The sequence below is a fragment of the Zootoca vivipara genome, chromosome 2, assembly GCF_965207765.1.
Source record: "Zootoca vivipara chromosome 2, rZooViv2.hap1.1, whole genome shotgun sequence".
In the NCBI taxonomy this organism is placed as follows: domain Eukaryota; kingdom Metazoa; phylum Chordata; class Lepidosauria; order Squamata; family Lacertidae; genus Zootoca; species Zootoca vivipara.
In genome coordinates this window covers 25,959,639-25,980,748 of record NC_142584.1, presented here as the reverse complement: position 1 = coordinate 25,980,748, position 21,110 = coordinate 25,959,639, and the positions used below count along the sequence as shown (strand labels likewise).

Genomic DNA, 21,110 nt, shown 5'->3' with positions numbered 1-21,110 from the left:
CCACACTGCTGAACCCAAGCGCTTTTTATGTGCCAACTGGGCTAGGATTTCCTCCCAAAGTCACATTCTCACTTCCAGTGGTGTCTAAATTGAGGCTTGTTGGGGTGGAAGGCAGAGAGGCCTACAAGAGCAGGCCTCAGGTTCCTCCCTGCTGAGGGCAACACCGAGACTAAGAAAAAGAAAGCAGACTGCCATTGGCATAGCAGCGGAGGGCTGGTTGTACGTAAGAAGGCAGGCAGGTGGGGCGCTGGCTGCACTTAGCTGGGCACTGCCCCATTGGCCCTAATGGACCAGCCCTCCGCTGCTAACTTAGATCATAGAAGATCATAGAATCATAGAGTTGGACGAGACCACAAGGGCCATCCAATCCAACCCCCTGCCAAGCAGGAAACACCATCAAAGCATTCCTGACATATGCCTGTCAAGCCTCTGCTAAAAGACCTCCAAAGGAGGAGACTCCACCACCCTCCTTGGTAGCAAATTCCACTGCTGAACAGCTCTTACTGTCAGGAAGTTCTTCCTAATGTTTAGGTGGAATCTTCTTTCTTGTAGTTTGAATCCATTGCTCCGTGTCCAGAGGGATCTTCCTCAGGACGGATGAGAGAAATGCGTGTATGTGTTACATTCACTCTCCCTTGCCTGCTCTGATGTCATTATCACAACCCACCCCAATGAACATGCCTTTAAGCTGCATATTAGATGCAAGGACATATTAGAGTCTGGCCCTAAAGAGTTTGATTTTCACCCTCCTTAACCTTGAGCAGTGCCTATTGTAGCTGCACGGGTTGTAGAACCTTAGCAGCAGAGCTTTCCACACTTTTCATGTCGGTGATGCACTTTAGACACACGCATCATTTCGTGACACAGTCATTCAGTTTTACTAGCAAACCGGAGGTTAAACTAACCCCTTTCCAGCCCCCGGAAGGAGCATCGGGAACTGTTTGTACGACATACCTACTGTACATGCTGCAGCCAACACACTAACGTGTTGTGACACAGTGTTTGGAAAGCTCTGCCTTACATGTTCATACCCCAGGAGGTGCTCCCTGGCTGCTGGGAAGGATCTGAGGACTGCAGAGCAGCGGTGGCAGAGCCAAAGAGTGCCCCTACGTCACCAGAGTGCATCTCAACAGCCATGTGCTCAGAAGAGGGCTAGTTTTTAGCACATGGCCTGAGAGAGGCTGGTTCTGGGTGAGGAGGTTCTGCTCTCTCAACTTAGGCAGGGATTCCTCTTTTCTGCCTACAGGCTCTTAGCAAGCTGAAGTAAAGATGATAAAAATCTGCTTGCTTTGAAGAAAAAAGAAAAGGCAAATGAACAAGAGACAATAGATCGCCCATGTGCACTTGAAGCCTCCTCCAGCACAGCCAAATGGAGAGCTCAGCTTGTTGAGGTTAAGAGAATAGTGCCATCTGGTGGCACCTGTGATGCAGGCGGCTTTTAACACATCCTCCAAAGGTGAAAATCACATGATTGTCGGCAAAGCAGGGCCAGGCCTGCCATTTGGCAGAGTGAGGCAATACAGTACAGCTCAAGTGGCAGATGCTGTGGGCTGTAGCCACCACTGCTTGGCAAGACAGAGCTGTGCATGCCACATAATAATAATAATAATAATAATAATAATAATAATAATAATAATAATAATAATGTATTTATTTATACCCCGCCCATCTGGCTGGGTTTCCCCAGCCACTCTGGGTGGCTTCCAACCGAATATTAAAAACAGTACAGCATCAAACATTAAAAACAGGGCTGCCTTCAGTTGTCTTCTAAAAGTAAAATAGTTGCTTATTGCCTTGACATCTGCTGGGAGGGCGGTCCACAGGGCGGGTGCCACTACCGAGAAGGCCCTCTGTCTGGTTTGCCACATATCTCCATAAGTACCCTGCAGAGAACAATTTCCTAACGCTAGTAAGGTAAAGGTAAAGGGACCCCTGACCATTAGGTCCAGTCGTGACCGACTCTGGGGTTGCGCGCTCATCTCGCGTTATTGACTGAGGGAGCCGGCATATAGCTTCCAGGTCATGTGGCCAGCATGACAAAGCCACTTCTAGTGAACCAGAGCAGCACATGGAAACGCCGTTTACCTTCCCGCTGTAGCGGTTCCTATTTATCTACTTGCATTTTGACGTGCTTTCGAACTGCTAGGTTGGCAGGAGCTGGGACCGAGCAACGGGAGCTCACCCCGTCACAGGGATTCGAACCGCTGACCTTCTGATCAGCAAGCCCTAGGCTCAGTGGTTTAACCCACAGCGCCACCTGGGTCCTGAAATAAAAAGTACTGAAATAAAATTCAGGTGCCAGCCCAGCCAGCTTCTGTACATGGTATTTTTTTTGGGGGGGCATGTTGTCCTTTGCCTCAGGTAGCAAAATGTATTGGGTGGCAAAGTCACCACAAGTTGAACATTTTCAGAGGAATTTTTTTTTATAGCATGGTGACAGGCCCCTGTGAATTCTCATTCACAGACCGGAGTCATTAACTCCTATTCATACCTGGGAAATCTACACAAAGGGCCATGAACCTTCAGTCTTGGTCTTGAGAGGATTCAAAAGGCCATGGTTGATTTCCACTGCAGCATACAACATCCATGTTAAAGGATTTGTGGGGTGGGGTAAGAGAATAATCATGCTAACTGGTTCCAAGAAAGGATGGACATGACAGACAAGTTGCTATGCTCCCATAGGGATGTTTCAAGGGGTCTGAGAAATCTATTTGTCTCTTCTCGTGGAGCTTATAACCTTAGCAAGAGAAACACTGGACAGAGTAAATCTGCCTTCTGGAATTGACCAGAAATGACAGTGCCACTGGAGCAGCCCCCTTGCTTTCAGCCATCTGAAGCTTCGCATATACATTGTTTGTTGCCATGGAAATGTGCTACCATAAAGACGATTGAAAATAGCAAACATTTCATTAAGAACCATCACTTTGAATAACGCATCTGAATTCAGAAGATGCAAAGATGTTAGAATTCAATAAACAGTTTCATATACAGTGATGTTTTGACCTGAATTCGATGTCAAGCTACGGCTCTAAATCGCGTTAGAAAATATTGCAAAGCTCAGACATATAATGTTCCTACTGGCTACTAATGCTAGCCTCATCTCAAGCTCCATTGCAACTGTAGGGCTCGGGCCACTCTCCAAGATAAACCCTGCATAATCAAGTTATATAATGCAGCTGTATTATTTGTGTCCGAAAGGGGCATTGGCCTAGAAATTAGCTAACTGCAAAGATCAAACGTTGCAGAGAGAGAATCAGAGGATTAGTACAAGGGTAAATGCCTGCACAAAATGGCAGCACTCCCCACCTTTCTGCACATTCCTACTGAATAGTGTGTGCAGTGCTTTTACTAGTTGCCAGAGTTCTGGTTTGCAAGGTTCATCCCCGCAAATTCAAAAGTACCCCGAAGCCAGCAAGTGGACCAGCCATGCTGACTGAGGATGAAGTGAATTAGAGTCCTACAACATCCAGAGGACCACAGGTGCTCCATCTTTGCACTAACTCAGCACAGATTCATGCAAAAAAGGTAGCATGACCAACACATGAAGGTAATCTGGATTAGCTGGTAGCTTGGTATTGTTGTCTCTGGGAGCAGTGGCGGAGCTTCATGCTCCGGCACCGGGGGCGGGGCTGGTGCCCGTTCTGGGGGAGGGGCGCCTCCCAGGGGCATGGCGCACCTCCCAGAGGTCCGTGGCCCGTGTTCCGGGGGCGTGGCACGCCTTCCAGAGGGGTGTGACATGCGTTCCGGGGGCGGGGCGGGCGCCCGCGATGGTACCCTTGGAGCCCGCCGCTCGGGGTGGCCCGCCCCCACCGCCCCTATCTTCCTACGCCCCTGTCTGGGAGTGGTAGATCAAGGATGACTTTCTGAGCAACAGCGTACCAGCTTCGTATAGGTGCATGCATGCAGTCACACTTCTTCCAAAGAGCAGGAACGGGCAGTGTGGCCTCACACTTATGTGGAACAACAAATCCTTGAACTCAGGATGCAGTCAGGATGTCCTTTGACATTCAGCATTAGCAGTTACTATGCCTGCTAGCAGCAAACATTTTGGAGCCATTACCCAATAGTGGCCCTGAAAGAGACCATCTATTGAATGCAAAGTCAGGTTAATCACACATGAACATGCATGTGTATGCAGTTTATAAATGCACACACACACACACACACACACACACACACACACACACACACACACATACAGCAAGTGAGGAAACCGGGATTATTCACATTAGTGCTTCCAAGCTTTGCATAATTAGAACGGATAACAGCCCTGAACACTGTTTGATCACCAAATTTCATCAACAATGCAAATAAATTAACAAGGCTTCTTTCAGGAAGACCTTATGCCTGCAGTTCTATGCATAATTATTTGAAGTCCCACTAAACTTCATGGGACTTGTCTAAGCTAAATTACACAAGGTTAGGTTGTATCACCCAGGGAATTTGTGACAAAGCAGGAAGGGAAGCCCAGCCTAATGCAGTAAATTTCACTACTAAATACACAGTCACTGCTATTGCAGATTCACGTAAATAAACACTTTCGTGCAAGGGCAGACTATTGGATCTGGGCATGTAACTGTCCCAAGTTATCTTGCATATTCCAGCCTGTTGATCAGGAATCATATTTGCACCTTACCAGGATCAACTCCCTCCTTTCTGGATTTGGTAATGACAATGCAACAGATTACAGACTACTGTATCATTGTAGGTTATTTGCACCTCGTTTATGTGGATTTTAAGCATCTTCCTAGAAAGTGACTTGTGGGGGGGGGGGCAGTACTGAATTTCAGCACCAGTAACCATGCTGTCATTTCTTACAACCATGGATAGCAAGCAAGAAGATAATCACCTCCTTTCTCCCACTCTGTATAAGGCTGTTTATTTCCTACTGAATCTGGGCAGAGCAGCATTCTGAGGCCCATTTGCAAAGAGAATAAATCCCTCCTACTCCTCATTTGAAACAAGAACTCTTTCTAGAAATGCTTTCCCACACTGGATTTCACGATTAAATACTTAAAAGCCTGGGTGTTCATGCAGAGCTGGAGCTGTGATTAACTCCGCGACTGGCACTGCCAGAAGCAGAGATGGGTGAGCAAGCATAGTGGGTGAGCAAAAGTGCAAACACAAAGGGCAGCCATTTGCACAAAGCACTTGAGTGACACGACCCATCAAACAGCAGAACAGAGCTTAATAGGACCAATTTTTTTTCCTTTTGAGACTTTTGTGAGATGTCTTCCTTTGATAGACGGCTTCGCGTTCCTTTCTATTACAGTGGTGCCTCGCTAGACGAATTTAATTCGTTCCACGGGACTTTTCTTATAACGAAAAATTCGTCTAGCGAATCCCATAGGAATGCATTGAATTTTTTTGATTTTTTTTTTGCCCATAGGAAAGCATTAATTGAATTTCAATGCATTCCTATGGGAAACCGCGATTCGCTAGACAAATTTTTCATAAAACGAATTCGTCTAGCAAGGCAACCTCCGCTCGAAAAATCCTTTCGTTAAGCGGAAATTTCGTTAAGCAGGGCATTCGTTAAGCGAGGCACCACTGTAATTGATTTGTTTGATTCTTTGTTTGACTCTGATACATATAACAACTTGTAGTTACCGGTACTTGTATATTTTGTGAGATGTGTTGTATGATATAAACATCATTTTGAAGTGGCTCATTCGTAAATTTTGAATGACACCATAATCGATTATATATTCACTAACAGTTACAGTATTAGCCAGCGTTTTGTGTTTGCATTTCTGGAAGTATTAAGGCATTTCCCCCCGCAAGCAGAAAATTATTAATGTTCTTCTGAACACGTGCAGAACATCCACATGTCACGGAAAGCAGAATTTTTAATTGTAAAAACCAATATTCAGTATATTTGGACATAAGCAGGATACCTCCGTCACAAATGCACTTTATAAGTAACTCCACCTGCTCCTATTTTCCCCTCCCAAACTGAAGGGGAAAAGCAGGAGGAATATGCATTAGCTTTCCCTTCTCTGACAAAGTCTAGGGAAACTCAGTGGAGGGAGAGCATCTGTTTTGCATGCCTAGGATCCCATCAAATCTCTGGGATTTCCAGGTAGGGGGGGGAACCCTGCGTGAAATCTTGGAGAGTCACCGCCAGTCAGTACTGAGCTAGATGGACCAATGATCTGATCTGGTAACAGGCAGCTTCCTATATATGTTCTTCCGATTGATCTGTGGCTACAAGGCCCAGTCTGTTGGGAGCTGCCTGCTGTCCACAGTTGGAACACAGAGCTTAAAGCGAGGCTACTCCTCTCTCACTCTCCTTCCACTCCCTTTTATGTCACCTGCTGTGGTTAGCAGAAGGAAGGCACAGCACAGTTACCAATCTGGCACAATTACAGTTCAGTCATTTAACTGGAAGCCTACAGATTTCAAAAGGAACTTACCCTATACAGTATACTCGAGTATAAGCCGACCCGGATATAAGCCGAGGCACCTAATTTCATCTCCAAAAAACTGGCAAAAACCTATTGACTCGAGTATAAGCCGAGGGTGGGAAATGCAGCAGCTACTGGTAAATTTCAAAAAATAAAAATAAATATCGATCATATGCCTTTCCCAGCTGTCGGTGGCAGGGTGCGGGGAGAAGCAGCGAGGAAGGATCCCTTCCTCACCGCTTCTCCCTCCCCGCCGCCTCGCACAGAGCAGGCATAGGATGGGGGTTCGGAGAGTCGCAGCGCAGCGCTTCTCCGAACCCCCGGTCCTGTGCCTTTTTCCGCTGCTGCCCACCTCACTCGAATATAAGCAGAGGGCGGCTTTTCAGCACATTTTTGGTGCTGAAAAAGTAGGCTTACACTCGAGTATATATGGTACTTGGATACACGGGTGCTTAGGATCTCGAGTCCTATGCAGCGTTAGCACCCAAGTGGTACACATTCCCAAGCCACCCAAATCCTCTATATGCAAATAGAACAACACATGGGGTAAACAAGCTTATATGGGACAGGTGTGTTTAGAAAGCTTATGCAGGAAAGCCATTTACCCAGCGTATCTGAATCTCCTTTCCAAACAGAGACATTAGGAGTTGGAGAAAAATCCATTCTTGTATTATGGCTTTAGCCAGGCTAGCTGCAAATAACAAAAGCGGGGGCCACGGAAAGGGGCGACAGGTCTGCTTTCAATTATCTTCCTTTGACTTCACAAGTTATCTTTCATTCATTCCCATATTTATGCAAACATTAGTGAGAATAGGAAAAGAAAAGATGTAAAAGCAGGGCACAGTCATGAGGATTGAGCAATCTTCAGCTTGACTGTGCATTAATACTTTTTTGTACCAGGTTAGGTTTTACTTGAAGCTATTTGAACAATGCAAAAAGATAAATTGAATCCCAGGCACCCACATAAAATAGACTTTGGGAATATAATAAAATAAAAACCCAATGATGTTTGCTTCTGCCAAAGACAATTCATTGCAACATACACCTTGGCTGAAACACAGCACTTTGTGACCTGCATGTAGCACTATAATTCAGACAGCAAGTGGCTTCAGGTATTGTTAGGACTTAAGCCAAGGCCTGATCACGGGTGTACCTGATAGACAATAGCAGGGAAGACTCTGTGAAAGGGCAGTGGATCGGCAATGGTCTCCAACACAGGCTCAGAACCAGCCAAATTCTCTTTACAGGCATGTACACTCCAGAAACCAAGGAAAATTTTAGACTGGGCAGATGGATTTTTACAACACAGCTGCCTCTGCCCACCAAGTTACAAATTTGTTATGCTTCACACCCAGCAGCAATAAAAAAACCTCTGGAGAAGTAATAAAGGGCAAAAGGTAACTAACAACTGGTGAAGAGCCATTTGCTTTTAACAAAGTCCCCAGGGTGCTATTGCTGTACCACAGCACTCTGCTGCTGCTGCAGGCAACATAGCTACTTTTCCAGAATTAACAATTGTGCGTCTTTAGATTAAGTAAAACTAATCTGTTGTGTTAAGGAAATAATAGAAGTGAAATGGTTTAGGCAATTGCAATAGGACTCGTATAAATACTTATTAATAGCTACCGGTAGGGGCTGTGCCCTTGCTCGCTTCACTCGTCAACCCCCCCGCCGCCACCCCCACCTTAAGCCCAAGGTTCCCCTCCCCATCACATGCAACTACAAAACTTGCTTTCACCTTCCCAAACCCCATTTCTGAATCCACTTCTCTCCTCTGTCACACAGCCCTGTTTTGCACCCATGTTCATCTTCATCCCCATACTTACCCATCCTTGTGTATAACCCCCGCCCACGCACAAACCACTTCCATGGTAACCTCCTGCAGCTTCCTCCTCCCATGCACTGCAACTGCTAAAGACCCTTTTTACCTTCCGCCCAGTTAGGAAGCCAAGCCACCCTCCCTTCCTGTTTTGCGGACCCTTTCATGCCCCTGCTTTAATTTTCATCCCCATTCAGGTGCCTTCTACTCCCTCCTTTTTTTTGCAACCCATTTTCATATCAACCCCCCTTTTCCTACCTCCTCCTCCTCCTTTTTCGACTCTCCCTTGCACACAGATAACTCCTCCTCTCTCTCTTATTCTGCAGACCTCTTTAAGATGTATGAAACCTTCAGAGAAAGCCTGCAAAGTTTGCTCAGTTAAGAGGTTAAGTTCAGGTTACAGGTGTTGTACATATATGGGTGTTTGCTCGTTAACAAAACACCTGTTCTAAATTACTACATTAAATCTGGAACTTCCAGCTGAACTCAACTCGTGGTGCCAGGAGTGAAATACATGATCTGAAGGAACTGCGGAATATTTGAGGGCTCCACATATATTTATCTCTCTCACATGTGGCGGCTGCGGAGTAAAAGAGGGAGAATTTTGAGTACAGCAAGAAAGGAGGGATACTGAAAAGAGGGGGAGCTGGCTGTCCTAAACAACGGCAGTTGTTTGAATAATGCATGGTGAAGGGAAAGTGAGAGGGAAAAGGCTCTGTTACCTCCCACCTGCCTGTGTGTCTTCCTACTTTACAACCAGTTCAGATGGTGGCAAACAGGTCAGCTGACTCCTCCTTAAGACTCAGTGCTGCCCCTTGTAGAACTCAGCAGGGAGGAGGATGGCGACAACATTAGAATTAATTGGTTCTGGCCATCGTTGGTTCTTGCTCAATCTACTGTTGTGCACCCTGCCTCCTACCCTACCAGTCCGACACTGGTGCAGACAATACTGAACTAGATGAACTAGTGGTCCAACTTTGTATATAAGGCAGCTTCCCGTGTTCCCAATGGTGAATAATGCAGGGCCAAGAATGCAACCAACGGGGTCTTCTAAGCAGGCAACTAGCTTTAGCAGAGAACACAGAGGGGTAAAAATCACTGCTAGGCAGACATCTTACAAATCAGCTGGATTTACTGTTAAAATACATTGGCAAGAACTGGGATACCACCCAGAGGTCATATCTCAGGCACAAGTAAAGAAACAGGTTAAAAAAAATAATTTTTTTAAAAAGGGGGAGAGGGGATCCCTCCCCAACCCACATACAATTAGTGTTCATTTTATCTTAAGTCTCTTGTGGATCACGACGGGCACATTTCTTTTGCTGTTCGTGATCACTGGCTCTGCCCTTGCAGGGCTGTTGGTACCGGTGCAGCTGCTACTTGGCTGCTAGCAGCTGCTTACGCTGTTGCTCCAAAAGGGCCTCTAGGTGGTCTGCCCTCTTCACAGCCGCCTAAAAAGAGAAGATAATTCAGTTCAGAGGAGAAATACGCATAGCGGTGAAAGGATGAAAGAGGAAAACAGCAGAATTTGCCATGCAAGGATGCAATCCGCAAAAGTTAACAGAAGCTGATAAAATGAACACAAATCGAAATTATTCTGATCGTTAAGGAATCACTTTTAAAGCAGCAAGGTAAAAATTGTTCAAGATCTCGCTTTTATTGTTGAATTTAATGCACTGGGGGGGGGGGGGGAAACAGGAAATAGTTACAAGTTAAATTGCAGGGAAATGATTTGGGATTTGGAATGATGGAACAGAAGTGGTTAAAAAGGGTGAGCATAATCTCCATGTGGCATTGCAAAAGGAGGAATGTTTTACAAGATTGTGTAGGTGTTAATCTAATCACAGTCAAGATTTATCACATTTATGAAATGGATTCTAATATATGTTGGAGAGGATGTATAGAAACAAGTAATTAGAGACATCCATGGCAAAGTTGTCCTAAAATCCTGGAGGCATGGAGGAAAATGTTAAATATCATTAAACAAATTATGGGAACTAATCTAATAAAAATATGCTGATTAATTCATTTAATTAATTAAACAAACTTTAAAAAACCCATTAATAATCTCTTAATGAGATCAAAGGTGTTGGTGATAAGATCCTGAAAATGTGATAAGGAGTCAGTAATTAAAAAATGGGGATCTTGAAACTGCATTAACATGCAGAAACTAACTAGCCACATGAAAATCAAAGAGAACTGAGAAAGTTTTATTCTATGACCAGTTTACTGAAGTGTTTTATTTATGGATTTCTGGAACTTTGTGCAAATATATGTGCACTGTCATATTGATCCAATTGATCCTTCAAAATTAAAAAAAAAAGTTAATACTCCTTTTTATTATCAACCCACAGCAATTGTTGTTTCGGCTGATGTTTCCTAGCAAAGAGTTCACACATTTAATTAAATTGCATGCTGGGTGGAATAATACTTTCCCCCATTCTTCTTCTAAACTGATTTGCTGCTCAACTCTTGCAGTGGAGCGAGGGCTCCTCTATGGCAGATGGCTACAATCATGCTGGATTGAATATCAACCAGATAATACCAAAATTACAAATTCAAGCTGCTTTATTCATCTTATTCCCCTGAACATTACAAAATTAACAGCAGTAGCAGGAAAAATAACAACAAAACAAAACACAGGCTGGAATCCAATGCTGTCATTGCTCATATAGGACAGCTTTTGTTCTAGAAGATATCTCTACTAATGTGAGAGGAGAGAAGGAAATTTTCTCCAACTCCCCTTTCACCCCACACTTGCCATCTTCTGCGCTGTTTTGGAGGGTCTGGAAAAGCCTCTAAAAACAGATTTTTGAAGGGCTCCAATGGGAAATACCCCACCCCTCAAGTTTTCAGGGATCCACTGGATCAAAAGCCATTATGCGAGTAGAGCAGCAAGATTGAATTCCACTCTCGATATCGCTAGCCAGCTACCTTTGGTTTGCTCTTGATCAGGCATCCCCAAACTTTGGCCCTCCAGATGTTTTGGACTACAATTCCCATCTTCCCCAACCACTGGTCCTGCTAGCAAGGGATCATGGGAGGCCAAAACATCTGGAGGGCCGCGGTTTGGGGATGCCTGCTCTTGATCTTTCTTACTGTCTGCAGAAGTCAGAGGATTAATTTATTTTATAGGGCTTTGGCCTCTCCTCAGTAGTTTCTTTCAAGAAGGAGCTGGTGCCACGAGCATTTCATAAATCTTTTGCAAATTGTGGCTCGGCAGCCAGCCAGTGCCTTCAATATCTCTTCCCCTAATGAGCCCAGGGCTAGCTCTACCATGTCACAATCTCCACCTGCTTCCTCGGATCCTATGACTTAAAACCATTATTGTTTTCCTCACTTTATCTTATTCTCTGCATTGACGGTGACAAGGATAAGCAGGCTTGCAGCTCTCACCTCATGTAGTTTTCGAAGGCTGTTCACTGCTTCCTCTTTCTTCACAATTGCTGTCTTCACTCTACAGAGAAGAAGGTAAAAGGAGACTGAGACCCAGGGTCATACACTTATGGTACCCTTACTGTTGTGTTGGAAGCTGGGGAAGAAGAGGAAGATGTTCCTGCTTCTGCAAAGACAATAGCTGCCTCCTCTCTTTGGCTTCTCTAGAAGATCTCAGTGGCGATATAAGCCCTTTCCACACATTCAGTGGTGAATGGCACTCCCAAATGAATTAAGTAGACAGTTTAAATATGTAGTAACTCCAAACATGCAGTCTCTGTACATGTGACTGGGCACCTGCAAAAAGGCTGGGTTTTCTTTAGGCAAAATGTGGTGCTGGGGTTTTTTTGGGTGTGTGTGTGTGTGTGAAAAATAGATCCTGTTATACATGGATCTTTCTGCTCTCCGAATGGCAGTAAGAGATTATATAAATGTCTGAGAAATGACGGGTGTGTGTGTGCAAGTTTCTGTTTAGAGATGGCAACAAATGAAGAACCAGCCTGAGATCTTATGATGAAAGGCAGTATATAAATCTAAGGAATAAATAAAATATGGGACAGGTGACATTTGAAACTACTGGTTAGTGCTGCAAAAATAGATCATTTTACTTACTCTGCTGCCTAAGATCTTTAAGATCCAGATTAACTGTAGTAAATCTTTAAGCAAAAAAGACAAGCAACTCAACCTATTGCGTTCACGTGCAGTCTAGGTCTAAGGGATGAACCAAAGCTACAGGGACATATCAGTGCTGTACAGACTTGAGATAGTGAAGAGGAATTTGTGCTACTGAAGTCTCAGACGTAAGTGGTGGTGGGACACAATATAGGTTTTTTTCAGTAGTCAGGGACAGCAAGACTTCAGAACCAAGCACAGGTCTCTGACCTTCCCTCCCCATGACTTTCAGACGCAAAATACGTCATCAGCTTATGGATGCCAACTTGCATAAGATTATACAGGTCACAATTCAGCTTGTTGTGGTGCAGAACTGCAGTTATCTAGACACAGAATGTTAGCTCCCTTATTAGCTACACAGCCCTGTCACATCGCCACTTGACAGTTTTGCACTTCGGGAGGGCTGCCACACTAAAACTGAGAAGAGCTTCTGCCTTGGGTGTGCATGGGCGGAAAAGACAACCGCAAGTGTCATTTGGGATATTCCAGCCCAGGTTGCTGCAGCATTGTTCTAGGTCAGACCTGAACTCATCTACAGCAGGTGAGATCAATCCTCACCTTTTATGCACTTCTTCCAGCTCCTCCTCTTTGTCCCTCCTCACTCTGTCCAGTTCCAAGCGTTGCCGGGCACGAAGCTCAGCCATTTCTGTCTTGAGCAGCTTGTTCTCCTCCTCTGTGCCCACCAGCCGATCTGCAAATTCCTGCCGGATGACCTCAGAGAGGCTGCTGCGCTCCTGACTTAGCTGATCCACTACCTGTTACAGCAAGCGGAGAGGGGGAAGAATATGTGACATATTGATGTCACTTTCCAGATATGCAAGAGATCAGGGTGGATTTGATTTAAATCAAACTGATTTAAATCACGATTTAAATCACGATTTAAATCACTAGTCAGTAAGGCTTGATTTAAATCATAGTTGATTTAAATCATAAAGACTAATTCTTTCTGGTATAACTTTAATATGCAAGTAGATGAAGATTTCTAGAATAACAACTTTTCATATTAGTTTTTTTATCCCCAGTTTAATAGGTTAATCATTCATATTTGGAAACTTTACTGTTGTACTTAGGAAGGAGAAAAATAATCATTACCTTAATAATAACAATTTAAATAGATTTATTCAACTGAAACAATAACATTTCAGCAAATGTTATTTGCTTAAACAAACATCCATGTTTGTTAACTAATTTGGCTAAACAAAAACAAAATATATATATTTTAAGAAACTTAGACTGTCAGCCCAGCCTACACATGAAAAACTTAAATACTGTCCACTCCAAACAATCAGAAAAATATTGTTTCTATTCTATTCACTGAACTTCTTGAAACTTAGCACTGAAGGGGTTGTTTCTGTATTCATAGGTTTGTAGAACAATAGGATTAAGGTCTTTTTCTCAACTCTGTTCATGTTATAACATTTTTGCTGTGAAGAAGAGGCATGTGATCTCTGTTGAGTCAAATTCAGTTTTGAGAACTGCAAAAGTAAACCAAGCATCTGTGATAATAACTTGTAGGCAGAGAAACTGCCCAATAATCTTACAAAAACCTCTGGAAGAGCATGACATTGTGAATGGATTAATGGAATTTATTTACCCCCAAAATTAAACATATACAACCTTATACTACAAAATTAAAAAACTAATCTTTATTTCATGATGGAATAACCTTTGGATGGTAATATGTTTTCCTCAAAAAGCATTTTATTAAAAAAATCCAATTTAAATAAAAAAAATCGATTTAAATCAAAAAAATCCGATTTAAATCAAAAAAATCCGTTTTTTTTATTTTTAAAAAAAAATCATTGATTTTTATCCACCCTGCAAGAGATATAGTCAGAGAGAAGGCAATGCTCAAGCTGCCATCCAAGGTCCATCTAAATCTTTATTCTGCAGTTTACACCAGCAGAATTGACAGGTCCTTAAACCTTATCCAAAGACAAGAACCCACACACCTCTCCCATACTCATAGCATCAGGGTCTCTGGGATTCCTCCCTAACCTTCCCTTTCTGCCCCGGATTTTGGAGAGGAACTTATCTAAGCAGAAAAGGCTTACTAGGAAGTCACCGCTCGCCTTCTCTGTGATACACCCACCTTTCGGATATCCTCTGTCTCCTGTTCCTTCTGCCGCAGCAGACCTCGCAGATGAAAATTCTCGCTTTCTGCCTCCGAGAGCCGTCCCTTCATCTCGTTGCAGCGCTCTTGGAGTTTGCGTTCTGACCGTTCCAGTTCTTGCAGCTCTGCTTCATATTTGTCCCGCAATCTCTTTATTCTGAATAGAGAATGGGAAGAGCTCCTGACTGCCTGCTCAAGCTGGAGAAGATCCCCCAGTTTTATCAGGAGGCCTTTGAGGCATAATACAGCTCTTAATGCCATTTTTATGAATGAGGTGACTGTAGAGAAGGGTTCTCAAGCTTTCTGCCCACTGGGGCCACTTGAGAGGGCTGAAAATTACTGAGATATAGAAGTCACAAAATATTGGTGCAAGGGCAGAACTGGTTTGGAGCTGATATCCTGCAGCATTGCTTTACAAATTTGCCAAAGCGCAAATGAAGTGTTCTGATCTTCTGGCACTCTGAACAAAGTGTGTTTGTGTGTAAGGCAAGTCAGTTCTGAGAAAGTTCCTTCTATCTTTCAGCTTCCAAAAAAATACAGAGATAAGTGCCTTCATTTAATGACTGATAAAGGCACTGCGGACCATGTATAGCATGCACCAGTTCTAATGAATACCTGGAGCTATGAGAAAAAACAAAGACGCAAGGTAGCAAATATGTGGGCTCAAGGACCTAGTCACAAAGGAATGCCAGCAATCCCACCTGTAAAGTCAGGATTATTACCCGTTGCTTCAAATGGCTGGTGATTCAAGGAAAGCAAAACAAATGTGTAAAATATGCAGATACACACCACCTGACTAGGCCAACTACTTGCCTGTGTAGTTGAGGATCACAATACCTCGAGGACCACCTGTCCCCATATGAACCAACCCAGATCTTGCAATCATCATCTGAGGCCCTTCTTTGTGTGCCTCCTTCGTGCGAGGACCAGAGGGTGGCAACACAAGAATGGGCCTTTTCTGTGGTGGCTCCCAACTTGTGGAATGCTCTCCCCAGGGAGGCTCGCCTGAAGCCTTCATTACATTTCTTTAGGAGCCAGGCAAAAAACATTCCTCTTCTCCCAGGCCTGTGGCTAATAAAACAATCCTTTTAAATAATAATAATAATAATAATAATAATAATAATAATAATTTATTTATACCCCGCCCATCTAGCTGGGTTTCCCCAGCCACTCTGGGCGGCTTCCAACCGAATATTAAAACAGTACAGCATTAAACATTAAAAACTTCCCTAAACAGTTGTCTTCTAAAAGTAAAATAGTTACTTATTGCCTTGACATCTGCTGGGAGGGCGTTCCACAGGGCGGGTGCCACTACCAAGAAGGCCCTCTGTCTGGTTCCCTGTAACCTCACTTCTCGCAATGAGGGAACCGCCAGAAGGCCCTTGGTGCTGGATCTCAGTGTCCGGGCTGAATGGTGGGGGTGGAGACGCTTCTTCAGGTATACAGGACCGAGGCCGTTTAGGGCTTTAAACTATGTGCAGAGGGGTTATTGCTTTTGTTCATTACTATGGTGTGTGTGTGTCTGTGTGTGTGTGTGTCTGTGTCTAGCAAACTGCCCTGTGATCCTCAGATGAAGGGCAGTATAAAAATTTTAACAACAACAACAACCATGAGCCAAAATGCAGAAGGCCATTTGGGGAACGATGGGAACACAATTATTTTTGACCTTCATACATAACTGATTTACCTGTTCTCTGTGGCTCTCTCACACTCTTCCTTAGCAGAGGACATGTCAGCTTCTAGCCGCTGAATGACCAGTTCAATCTCCTTGTCCCTCTCTTTCCTCACTTCTTCCCTCAGCTCTCGCTCCCGAGTGAGCAGCCAGGCCTCCTGAAGGCAATACAAGAGAGCCCAGGTAAAGTTTAATCTGGGCAACTAAGGGAAAGTGAGAGGGCAGCTTAAAAGGGGAACTACAACATTACCTCCTTCTTCAGGTAGTTGGCCTCCCAGGCCTGCTTCTCCATCTCCAGCTGCACTTTCAAGGCCTGCACCTCTGCCTTGAGGAAGGAGGAAAGAGCACAGTGAGGCGAGGATCAGGGGCGAAGGAGAGAGAGGGGTGTCACCCCCAATGCCTTCCCCTTCCAATCTCCAATATATTAATCCTGATGTGTGTCCTGGTCCAAGACTTCCAAATCAGAAGAGCACGGGTGTTTACCAAAAGGATTGAAATTATTGTTATCTTCATCTACACCACTCCTAAGATTGAAAGGATGGAGCACTACACCAGGCTTTCTGCTTTGCAAGAGTGCTCCGCACCCAGTGCAACCACATCGGTTGCGTTCCTCTGGCCACAGGAAAACGAAGATGGCAGGACAGAGGCTGTTTTCAAAACTATTGTCTGTCTCCAACCCCAGCCTCCATTTTATACGTCCACATTCTTCACGGAGACATAGAGGCCATGGCCAGGCTTGCCAGGTTCCTTGCCTGTCTGTGTATGTGGTCTCACCTTCCAAACTGCACCCCCCTCATCAAACAGAAAGAGGACTGGGAGCAGATTGGGATTCCATTCTAGTCCTGCAATGAAAACAGGTCAAAAAACTGAGGTCACTGACACAATTTGTCTGCCAACCCTCAACCACACAAACAAAATCCAAGTGGCAAGTGCTGAATAATGGGAAATAAGGGTTTTCTGGTGGCTCATTCCAGACAAACTTATGCACTTCCCTGATAAGCTACAGCTTGAGAAGAGCTAGCTCACTCCAGCCCTGTATAGCAGAGGAGGGAAGATTTCAGGCTTGTTTGATCTGCCGTGGGTTTGTTTTTTTTACTAGAACCCCAAGATCAATCAATCAGAGTCATATTCAAAAGACACAGGGGTAGATCTAAAGAACAGGGTGGCTTTGAGCACTTTCTGAGCCCAGGAACTGAGCTCAAAGTCCTTTCCCACAAAGGTGGTAGCTGCTTTCATTTCAGTACCCTAATTTAGGGTCATTTTGCTGTTGCTGCTCTTGAACTATCTAGAGTCAGAAGCTCTTACTGATGCGCAACAAATGTACCAGATCTGCCTTCTGCCCACTCCTGTCCTGTATTGTGCCATGCCTCCCTGTAGAAAGCTGCCCAAGTCCAACAGGGGAAGCACAGGTAAGTTCATGGTACAGAGCTGATCTATGTAACAGGACACATGTTTAGGGAGGGGGAGGGCCAACAGGAAATCAAGATGTAGTTGAAACTACAGGGTTTCAACTTCAGAAACCAGAGGAATCATATAAAGCAAAAAATGTCATCTGCCAATAAACGAGAGGGTATATGGCCCAGCAGTGCAGAAATCCCCAGGGTTGTATACACAGACCTGATGGCGTCGCTCTTGCTCCTCCTTCCCTTTCTTATATTCCTCCTTCAAAGCTTTGGTAACAACAGAGCTGTTCTCTTCCAGCTGCCGCCGCAGGTCCTCCAACTCAGTCCTCTGCCTGGGGAGCACAGATCAATACCATGGAACTGACAGCTACCCGGCTTGGTGAGACAATCCAGGGACAAGCTGGGCCTCACCTCTCTGGAGAAATGGGGGAAATTGGAGCCTCAGTCTGTTCTTGGTCACTCTCCCAGCAAAGGCAATTTACAGAGAACTGTCCCGGGGTGGTGTGTGTGTGTGTGTGTGTGTGTGTGAGCGTGAGCACTCACCACAGAGTTTCAAGCATCTTGCAATACACAGCAAGAGAGGAAGCCACATCAGCAAATCTTCCTGAGAGCTACAATTTTCCCCTGGAAGTGGAACAAGCTGCTCCAATCTCATCTGGTAATTTAGTATGAGATGTCTACGATGAAAACACTACACTCTAGGACTTGGTGTTTGTTACCTTATTACCACCTTGCGGAATTCCAGTACTTGTTGGGTTCTTTCTATGCACTCTGCACTGCACAAACAAACCTGCTCTACATATGCAGCAGCTTTGAAGCCAGTACCTACTTCTCTCACCTGGCTGCCTGCTGGTTGAGCCTTTCTTTCTCCTCGGCCACCTCATTGTACAGTCGGCGCCTCTGTTGCTGCAGAGCCTGTTCCTCCTGCTCCAGTTGTTTCTCGTACCTGTGTGGAGGGACTCTTTCAGAGAGGGTCTCACCAAGGGTGCTGTATCCTTGGTTTGGCCTGAAGTTTAGGGGGAAGCAGCGGGAGCAATGATTTCCTATGCTGGGAGAAAATGTAAGATGACACATAGTCCCTTTTGGGCATACTTAAGAGTTATCCAAAAACACAGCCATCACAGAAGAGAGGGGCTAAATTTCCACTTGGCAACAGAGAAGATGGAAGAGGAGAAACCCGGCAGCTGGGAGAAAAGGCTCAGTAAGAATGTTATCAAGATCACAGCAAGCATGCAAGTAACTCTTCAGAGGATGTTACCCACACCCCAGCTCTGTTTATCTGCTACCTCTTTCCTACAAAACAACAACAGGTGCCCGTCTTGGCTCTCTGAAGTCAAGACTCACAGCCAGGATAGCACCACAAAGCTGTTTCTGGACAAGGAAAGACAATAACAGCTTTATGGTAAGTGCCTATGTGCTTGCTCTCCCTCACCTCCACAAACTCTATCAATGGGAGAAACAGCTAAACTAGCAGTATAACTAATCTACACCCAGTTTTTTTCCAGCTGTTACCTTCCGCTGAGTGAGTTGTTCACACAGTTTTCAGGGGTGCTGCCTTCTCCAATTGTCAATCAGAAATACAGTGGAACCTCGGTTTAAGTATACAATTGGTTCCGGAAGTCTGTACTTAACCTGAAGCGTACTTAACCTGAAGCGAACTTTCCCATTAAAAGTAATGGAAAGTGGATTAATCCATTCCAGACGGGTCTGCGGAGTAGTTAAACTGAAAGTACTCAAACCGAAGCGTACTTAAACCGAAGTATGACTGTACTATACCTGAGCAGCTTGTTTCCTGCTGCTACCTTTCTGTCCCAACTCTCTCTCCCTCCCCACATGCCACCTACCCTTCCCTGAACAGCTGCCATACCAGTCCCCACTTCTTCTGTGTGCCACCACACTGGGTTGCCTCGCCAGCTCCTCCCTCTCTTTGCACAGTTGCAATGTTCCAACTCCCCTCCGTATAAGTAAGTTGTGCAAGCTCTGTGCCCTAAGCCCTACATACCGTTGCCTTGCCAGCTCTCTCTCTCGTTGCCCCTGCTCTTCTTTCTCATGCTCCAGCATCTCCCTCAGCTCCTCCGTCTGGCGTACGTAGCGCTGGGCTGCCCGCTCATCGGATTGTAGCAGCTCTGCTTCGTGCAGCGTTTTCAGCTTTTTGATCTCTAGCTTGTGCTTAGCAATAAGCTTCTGAATCTCAGGCTCCAGACCTGAATGGAGAACAAATGGGGTGGACTATTAACAATATATGGGCGGCGGCGGCAAGAGGGGTCGTCGCTAAAGAAAGGCCCCACTTGCCAAAGTAGGCAAACTTTGCTGAAAAGCAAAAACTACAATTGGAATACTTTACATTAAAACATTCTATGCACACATGCAACCTTTATATACAGCACATAGGTCTCTGGGCATGGCAAGTGCTGGCACACCTAGTGAATGATGGGGGATTACTGTGCATGATACAGTAAGAAGAAGCCTTGCAACCCTGACAGTCATCTGACTGGGTCACCCTGATCTCAGTTCCAAATGAAAAATCTAGTAACAGAGATGAGCCATGGGTAAGGGAACAGAATAGAAAAAAAAACCCTGACCTCTGATCCTAGTAGGACAAAGCATATACGCAATGCTTACTAAGGAATGCTCAACAAGGAGAGACTACAAATCAAATCCTATAGATTTTGCTTTTTAGAAAGTCACTCCCTAGTACTTTTGTTAAAGCAGCTTATTTTTTGCACAAAAGCTGGAACAATCTCCCCTCCATCACCTCCCTAAAGTCACACATAATGATGACTCAGTTTTAGGGGTAGGGATGCAACAGTTCTAACTGTACTGCCCCCACCCCACCACAATTGCATTTTAATAGAGCGGTTTTTACATTGTTAGTGTCATTACTTTTTAACTAATATATACATGTATAAAATGCATTAGCTATGTGTGTTTTATTTGTATTCATTTTCATTTTAGTGAGCCGCCTTGAGTCCCTGGCAAAAGGCAGGATATATTGTAATAATTGTAATTATTATTACTCTTATTATTATTATAAACGGAGTCAGTTCTGCAGTCCCACTAACTCTACTCAATGTAGACTCTACATTGAATAAGCCACTCCTTGTGCATAATGGTAGCAAGAAGATGACTCAGCCACAGATATCCACAAGTACCTTTAACAGTGATCTCTTTGATCTTCTTGGTTTTCTCATCAATCCATTTCTCCCGGCGGATCTTTTCCGTGGCACTCATGAGTTCCTTCAGCTTCTTTATTTCCTGCAGGGGAAGAAAAGGGGGGGGGGGTGCAAGACACAAATCAGACATTTCTTCATTAAATACTGAAAACATGCTGCCATGAACCTGCCCAGGCAGTCATGAAGTGTCTCCTCTATACACTGAGAAAGCAGTAGCTGCACACCCTGCCTCATTGCCTTCCCCCAACTCTGGCTGGATTCCCAGCAATGCAGCCTTGCAACTAAAACCTGTAATGAGTTTTCCTTCCCAGCTATCAACAATATATCCAAAGATAGAGAAACAGCAATGGAACCTACTGAAAGCATATACCCAAGTAAATTCGGGTTTGTGCACCACCCTCACCCTCACACAAGAT

General features: G+C 44.6%; 1 protein-coding gene across 18 annotated transcripts in view; it reads right to left on the bottom strand.

Annotated features, from left to right (window-relative positions):
• Window positions 1-9,338: 9,338 nt before the first annotated feature.
• Window positions 9,339-21,110, bottom strand: part of CEP131 (centrosomal protein 131) — a 32,341-nt gene continuing 20,569 nt past the window's right edge. For 8 of the 18 annotated variants that reach the window (XM_060271937.2, XM_088662997.1, XM_088662999.1 and 5 more), the window contains 10 exons: window positions 20,674-20,776; window positions 19,524-19,725; window positions 18,360-18,569; window positions 17,736-17,853; window positions 16,369-16,443; window positions 16,134-16,276; window positions 14,426-14,603; window positions 12,892-13,088; window positions 11,623-11,683; window positions 9,339-9,677 (listed from right to left, as the gene is read on the bottom strand). In XM_060271937.2, coding sequence (XP_060127920.2) covers window positions 9,603-9,677; window positions 11,623-11,683; window positions 12,892-13,088; window positions 14,426-14,603; window positions 16,134-16,276; window positions 16,369-16,443; window positions 17,736-17,853; window positions 18,360-18,569; window positions 19,524-19,725; window positions 20,674-20,776 — 1,362 coding nt within the window. In that variant the 3' untranslated portion in view covers window positions 9,339-9,602. Of the gene's footprint in view, window positions 9,678-11,622; window positions 11,684-12,891; window positions 13,089-14,425; window positions 14,604-16,133; window positions 16,277-16,368; window positions 16,444-16,892; window positions 16,961-17,735; window positions 17,854-18,359; window positions 18,570-19,523; window positions 19,726-20,673; window positions 20,777-21,110 lie in introns of all 18 variants that reach the window. The other 10 variants (XM_088663000.1, XM_088663002.1, XM_088663004.1 and 7 more) reach the window with 3 other exon arrangements.